This window comes from Dufourea novaeangliae, unplaced genomic scaffold (assembly GCF_001272555.1).
Source record: "Dufourea novaeangliae isolate 0120121106 unplaced genomic scaffold, ASM127255v1 scaffold101, whole genome shotgun sequence".
In the NCBI taxonomy this organism is placed as follows: Eukaryota; Metazoa; Arthropoda; class Insecta; order Hymenoptera; family Halictidae; genus Dufourea; species Dufourea novaeangliae.
The window spans coordinates 3,246,804-3,254,277 of NW_015373989.1; the positions used below are offsets into that span (position 1 = coordinate 3,246,804).

Genomic DNA, 7,474 nt, shown 5'->3' on the forward strand with positions numbered 1-7,474 from the left:
GTATCCTCCTATTTGAATTTCGATGAGTAAATCAAGGCATGCTCCGACGGTGGACGTAGCGGAGAGAAAGAGAGAAAGAGAGAGACGGAGGACCGGCGGCGGCCTGCCAATGCGGGGACCCCTACTTTGGCCAGGTAAAGGTAACAAATCACTTTTCAACGACGGGAGATGGAACTACCGAGCACTGTTTTCTGAAAGGAGGCGGACTCCTTCTCCTCTCTTTCTCTCTCTCTGTGGGGAACCACTTGACGTGTCCCTACACACGGTCCCTGACACAATGCGTCCGATCGTTTTACACTCAATGGGACGGAGAACGCGCGAATCCCAAACAGACCATAAAGCTAATAATGACGCGGCGAAAAACCCCCCGCGTGAAAGGGAAGAGAGGCATTTCAACCCCGGGGGCCCTAGATTTTACAAAAGGAACGGGTGAACGTGCGACTGGTTACGGAAAGGGGTGGGGGGGAAGTGTGATTTTCTTCGCTAAGCTTTTCCCCCACGAGGACTGTTTTATCCCGTTGGGGAGCCGCGATAACGAGAATTTCATAGGATCCCTCCGGTAACGAGCGTGTAATCTCGAGATAAAAGTAATTCACACCAGTCACTCCGCCACGGCGCAAAGGATTATCTCTACTACCCTCTCTCTCTCTCTCTCTGTTTCTTTTTCGTAGATATTCAATTCTGCGAAAATCCACGAAGATCCGTTGAAAAGAACAATGTGCATGCCGTGTAACATCAGATACATGGGCTCTCCGTGTAGATTATAAATCGACGGGAAGCTGCCTTACGAGAGAAAGAGAGAGATGGTTACGGACCAGAAGGGTGAGAGAAAGAAGGAGAGAGAGAGAGAAAAAAAAAGAGGAACGGCTAGTTGCAAAATACTAGCCGGGGACTCGCGACAACTGGAATGCGAATGGGAACGGGATTCGCACAAAGGCATTGAGCAAACATTCTTTTTCGAGGTTTCATTCTTCGTGACAGAATCGTAGAAACGATGTGAGAACAGATGACGGTGAGGCAAGGTTTCACGGACGAATCGAACGGCAATACGGCAAAAGGGATAGAGAGAAAGGGGGTAGGAGGGGAAGAGCCAGAGAACGAGGTAGAGCCAAGGGAACACGAGATGCGGGGTGTGAGAGTGTATGTGTTTCGCGTCTGTGTGTGTATGTGTCTGTGCATGAGAAGGAGGAAGGGGTCGGGAGGGGGCCCAGCCACGGGAGAACGAGTAGAACGAGGACGAGTAGAGCTGAAAAAGGTCGGGAGGGACAAGGAAAATAAGAACGTGGTGGATGGAGGCTGCAGATGCTGAGGAGCCACTGTAAGGGCCCCGGAGAGTGTACCTGTCTTGTTTTTATAGGCTTGCCAGAACGTCGGGCCCCGGCCACGGTGGACGACGACTACGACGACGAAGGAGAGAAGGTGTCCCGCGTGGTGGGGGAAGGAAGGACGGCTGGGACGGGCGGCGCGGCGAGGAGAAACACGTACAGGGTGGGCGGAGGGGCGAGGGTAGCGGTGCCAGTTCGGGCCTTACAACTTGCCAACCAGTCCTCGGAGAACCGTGGGTCTTACCGGAGCCGTATAATACCCGTGTGTGTATCTGAACGCGGCCCCGTGAGTTTTCGTCGTTCCTCGGGAAGGATTTTTCTCGCCAGGGTGTATATATCGATAATCCTCGTAGAGGTCGATGAACCCACGCGAGCGAGCAAACACACGTACAAAGCAGACACACACACACACACACACATATATATCTTCCAGCTTGGTGTACCCTGTGTGTCGACGTTCACCATTCCGGATACACTGTCTCAAGGATGAAATCTCCAGGATTATATTATAGAGCTTAGCTGGTCCGAGGATCGGTAAAGAAGAAGAATCTCTCGGGTTGAAAACGTAACCGCGATTAAGATTGAAAACGCTTTACCGAGATGAGACCGTTCTCCGCCGGTGAACCGAGAGGATCGCAGTGACATGGACGACGTGAGGTAAAAGAAAAAACGATCGTTACGGTCTCCAGGATTTAAATGGATCGCGGCCGGTTTCGCGACAGATAGGAAGTCGCCGCCTCGGGGTGGAACGCGCGCGCGCGCGTGTGTGTGTGTGTACCGCGATCACGAACCGGGATTTGATGGAAGATTGAGAGAGTGGAGGCACGGGCGGAAAGATGCGGGGCAGTCCTGCCTTCTTCGCCATATTACTGGGCACGATATTCGGTGTCCTCGGCGCGTCCCTCAGCAAAGCGCTCAGGTACAAAGCGCCGGACGAGTGCAAGTGGGTCGCGACCGGCGACACCGAGGATGACGTATCCCTGGTCTGCCGTTTACGAACGATCAACAGCGAGCTGGAGAACACGAATTTCAGCGTGATACAACCACAACATACGGTTCGATTGCGACTGGAATGCAGCGACGCGTTGTTCTATCAGAGCTCTTTGAGCGCTGGCAGCTTCAGACCGTTGGTCGAGCTACGGGAGCTGGTGATCGAGTACTGTAAAATCGGCAATCTATCGGACGAAGCGTTCAAAGGGCTGAAAGAGTTACGGAATCTGACCGTGAGGACGCACAACACCGACTGGTCGGCGATGGCGTTGGACGTGTCGGCAGGCGCGTTCACGGACGAGTTGCGGCAACTGGAGAAACTCGATCTCGGGGAGAACAACATGTGGAGCATACCGGAGGGCGCGCTCTGCCCGTTGATCAACCTCGAGATCCTAAACCTGACGCGGAATCGGCTACGGGAGGTGACGAGTTTTCGCTTCAACGGCGCCGCCAGATGTCTGTCGAACCTGAAGGAACTGGATCTGAGCAACAACAGCATCGAATCGTTACCGAGCGCCGCGTTCTCGGGCCTCACCAGGCTGCACAGTCTCGATCTACGATGCAACGCCATCAGCTTCATGGCGGATCGCGCGTTCGAGGGCCTCTCATCGTTGGCCATCTTGAGGCTCGCCGACAATCGACTCGCCAGCCTACCGCCCGAGCTCTTCAGCGACGCGAGGAATATACAGGAGATTCATCTGAGGAATAATACGTTGAATGTGTTGCCACCCGGTTTGTTCAGTGAACTCACGCAGTTGTTGGTGCTCGATCTCGCGCACAACGAGTTGACCGCCGAGTGGGTGAACGCGGCTACGTTCAGTGGTTTGGTACGTTTAGTGGTGCTCGATCTATCGAACAATCGTATCGCTCGTTTGGATCCGACGGTGTTCCGCGACCTCTACAGCCTCCAGATACTTCGGTTGCAGGAGAATCATCTCGAGAGCCTGCCGGAGAACACGTTCTCCGCGCTCTATAATCTCCACACGTTGCTGCTCAGCGATAATCTACTGACTGTTATCGACGCGACCACGCTGAGCGGACTGTACGTGCTGAATTTGCTCTCGTTGGACAACAACCGGCTGCACACGATACACCCGGGCTCCCTGAGAAACGCCTCGTCCCTGCAAGAGTTCCACCTGAACCGTAACCAGCTGAAGTCCGTGCCTGACGCGCTGAAAGCCACTCCCCTTCTGCGAACCCTCGACCTCGGGGAGAATCTCATTTCGGAGATACCGACCGGCACGTTCGACCACGTGGCGCAGCTTTACGGGCTTCGATTAACCGAAAATCATATCGGCAATCTCACCAAGGGCGTATTCGATCGTATCAAGGAGCTGAAGATATTAAATCTCGCGATGAACCGGATACAGTACATCGAACCCGGCACATTCGACGAGAACCTGAATCTCCAGGCGATACGTCTCGATGGGAATCAATTGACCGACATAGCCGGTCTGTTCATGAATCTGCCGAATCTGGTCTGGTTGAACGTCAGCGACAATAAACTGAAGTGGTTCGACTACGCGATGATACCGAAAACGTTGCAGTGGCTCGACATACATTCGAACGAGATACAGGAACTGGGCAACTACTTCGAGATCGAGAGCCAGCTACAGTTGAGCACGTTCGACGCGAGCGAGAACAAGCTGACCGAGATTACCGGTAACGCGATACCGATGAGCGTCGAACGGTTATACTTGAACGACAATCAGATCTCGAAGGTACAGAGCTACTCGTTCTTCAAGAAACCGAACCTGACTCGTGTCGATCTCAAGGGGAATCATATACGTAACTTGGAACCGTACGCATTAAGAATCAGCGCTGTACCGCCCGAGAAACCGCTGCCGGAATTTTACATCGGTGACAACCAATATCTCTGCGACTGTACCATGGAATGGCTGCAACGAGTGAACAGACAGAACCAAACCAGGGTGCAACCACGTGTGATGGATCTGGAGAGTATCTACTGCGAGCTACTATACGATCGGGAACACGCGTTCGTCCCATTGGTCGAAGCCTCGCATTCCCAATTTCTCTGCAAATACGATACACATTGCTTCACCCTATGTCACTGTTGCGACTTCGACGCCTGCGACTGCGAAATGACGTGCCCGTTAAACTGCACGTGTTACCACGATCAATCGTGGTCGGCGAACGTTGTCGATTGCTCGAAGGGCGGTCACGTCAGCAAACTACCCGAACAGATCCCGATGGACGCGACCCGGCTCTATTTGGACGGGAACGACCTGCGCGTCGTTTCCAGTCACGCGTTCATCGGCCGCAAGAAGCTCAAGGTCTTGTTCCTTAATTCCTCGAACATCGACATCGTGCAGAACCGATCGTTCAACGGCCTCCGGGACTTGGAGGACCTTCACCTCCAGGACAACAGGATACGCGAGCTAAGGGGACACGAGTTCGACGGTCTGGACGCGCTCAGGCAGCTCTACCTGCAACGTAACAAGATCGTGTCGATCGGTAACGACACGTTCGCGTCCCTGAGATCGTTGCACGTCCTTCGGCTGGAGAACAATCGTCTGACCACGCTGGCCGTGTGGACGTTACCGGCGTCCATCGAGGTCAGCCTGTCCGGGAACCCGTGGTCGTGCGAGTGCGACTATCTGCAGAGTTACCGCGAGTGGATACAAGGACCTAACGTTCGTGTGACGGACGCGTCCACGTTGCGATGCGTCTACAACGTGACGGAGTTCGAGGCGTTCGGTGACGATGTGTTCGCGGACAACGAGTTCGGTTTCTCGGTGGCGTACGACAGTGATCGCGAGAACAGCAACGACACCGCTGTGTGCTCGGGCTCGGCTAGCATCGACAACGAATTGCATCGTAACTATACGAAGACCATCATCGAGAAACAGGTCCTGCAGGATTATCTTCCGTTGTTGGTGGCCACTCTGGTCGGCTCGTTGCTCGTTGTGCTGCTGTGCATGCTGGCGTTCGTGTTCCGTCAGGAGCTACGTGTGTGGTTCCATTCGCGTTTCGGCGTCAGGATATTCTACCGTAACCACGAGGTGGACCGTGACGACAGGGACAAGCTCTTCGACGCGTTCGTCAGCTACAGCTCGAAGGACGAGGCGTTCGTCGCGGAGGAACTCGCGCCAGTCCTCGAGATGGGGAATCCATCGTACAAGCTATGCCTGCACTACAGGGACTTTCCAGTCGGTAGCTTCATAGCCGACACTATCGTGCAGGCGGTCGAGTCCTCCAGGCGAACGATCATGGTGCTCTCGGAGAACTTCATCAAATCCGAGTGGTGTCGTTTCGACTTCAAATCGGCTCACCATCAGGTGTTACGCGATCGTAGACGCAGGCTGATATTGGTTCTGGTCGGCGATGTACACCAGAGGGATCTCGATCCGGACATACGGCTGTATCTGAAGACCAACACGTACTTGCAATGGGGCGACAAACTGTTCTGGGAGAAACTACGGTTCGCGTTGCCCGACGTGCCCAACAACCAGAGGACCACCACGCAGAGGACGAGGCAGCCGCCGCCGGTCCGACGGCAGCACAACAACAGGACGTCCAATGGTTCGCGTACGGTCTCCGTGCACATATAAATTCCGTGGTGTGCTTTCTCGCGTGTGTGTCTGTGTGTACGCGTGTATATGTGTGTATGTGTGCGTATATGGTGTACGGATCATGGTTTTATTCTCGAGTGGGCGTCGCCCGTGAATTCGAACGACGAGGAGAACAGAGAATCGCGGTGCTGGGCGGCTACCCCAGGGTTATACAGTGCATTTCACTACGGTGCAATAACGTCGGCATAAGGATAGAGTGTAAATACAGCGAGGATTTCTATATATGTACATGCATCGACGAGATACGAAGTGTACGGAATGTAGGAGTGTTGTAAATAGACGTTCGAAATGGGAGTGAACATATATAAATATATGTATATTTAAGGTGCTTCCTCGTGAAAAATGGGATATATACGAGACATTATAGCGTCCCCCCCGGTGTGTCTGTGTACGTTGCAGCGAGTCTACCCAGTGAGTTGTCTAGATAGCTTAAAAAAAAAAAGAGAGAAGTCCGTTGTAAATATACGTATACGTCGGCCGTTGTTCCGTCATCGAACACACTGTGTGTTTCCGCGGCTCGTTTATTAGGGATAACAGCGCATGGAAATAATCTCGTCGGGATAAAGAGAGATTCTTGCGGCTCGTACTTGGCGGCACGCTCGCCCGTGTGCCATTCTGTTTCTTTTTTTTTTTTCTTTTTATCATTTCTGAATCTGTTCTATACGTTACTGCGCGGTCCTATCGCGGTAAGGAGCACGGTAGCAACCTCGATTCTTCGTGGTCGTACGAACGGGACTTCGAGGAATCGAACGATGGCGAATAAATCGTTACGACGCGTGCTTGCTCGTTACCGCGTGGAAAACGCGTCCACGGTCCTGAATCGTCGGCTCTAGGTGTTACAAATACCAGAAACAGTTCTGTGAATCGATCGAAAAAAGATGCGAGGCTCAAGAGAGAGAGAGAGAGTCGTGACGGGAATTTTTGGGTCGTAAACCTCGTCGACGGTGGAATCGCGAAAGAGCCGCGGTTCGTGACCAACAACCCCCTCACCCTTCAGTGGCTCTGCGCGCTAGCAGGCTGACAGTGATACCACTTCCTAATCGTAGGCTATCTCGATGTGTAATTTAATTGTACTTAGACTGGCTAAACGGCGAATCCTCGATCCAGGTTATATACATATATAGAAGCTTTTAGCCGTCCATCCGCCGAGCGGACACGCTCCGCCCATTGTCGTGTCGTCGTCGTGGGCGTGACGACGATTTGTAAAGTATTATTATATGCGTGCGTCTAATTCTTATTTATTTCGTCCGCGAGCGTTCACACACAAGGGACCCTCGCGTGACTACTCGCGGCCGAACGGACGCGCGAGCGTTTCTTCTCTTCCCCACATTCGCGATCTCCCACGCGCGAACCACAAACATGAACACACACACATATACATACTTGACACTACTCTTCTTTTCTCTCGACTCTTTTATCATTTTTTTTTTGTTTTTCGTTTTATTTTTGTATTTGAATTCGGCAGTCCGCTCGTTTCTTGCCGCCGCGCGACAGAACACGATTAATCGTACGATTACGTCGACAGATGTAGAGAAATTTGTGCGGCTGAAGCTTTATACCTTCACC

At 52.9% G+C, this 7,474-nt stretch overlaps 1 protein-coding gene across 1 annotated transcript; it reads left to right on the forward strand.

The window, feature by feature from the left end:
- The first annotated feature begins 2,161 nt into the window (after nucleotides 1–2,161).
- LOC107187669 (protein toll) lies at nucleotides 2,162–5,887 on the forward strand. Its single transcript, XM_015575811.1, has one exon. It carries the CDS (start codon nucleotides 2,162–2,164, stop codon nucleotides 5,885–5,887), a length of 3,726 nt encoding a protein of 1,241 aa, XP_015431297.1.
- Nucleotides 5,888–7,474: the final 1,587 nt, after the last annotated feature.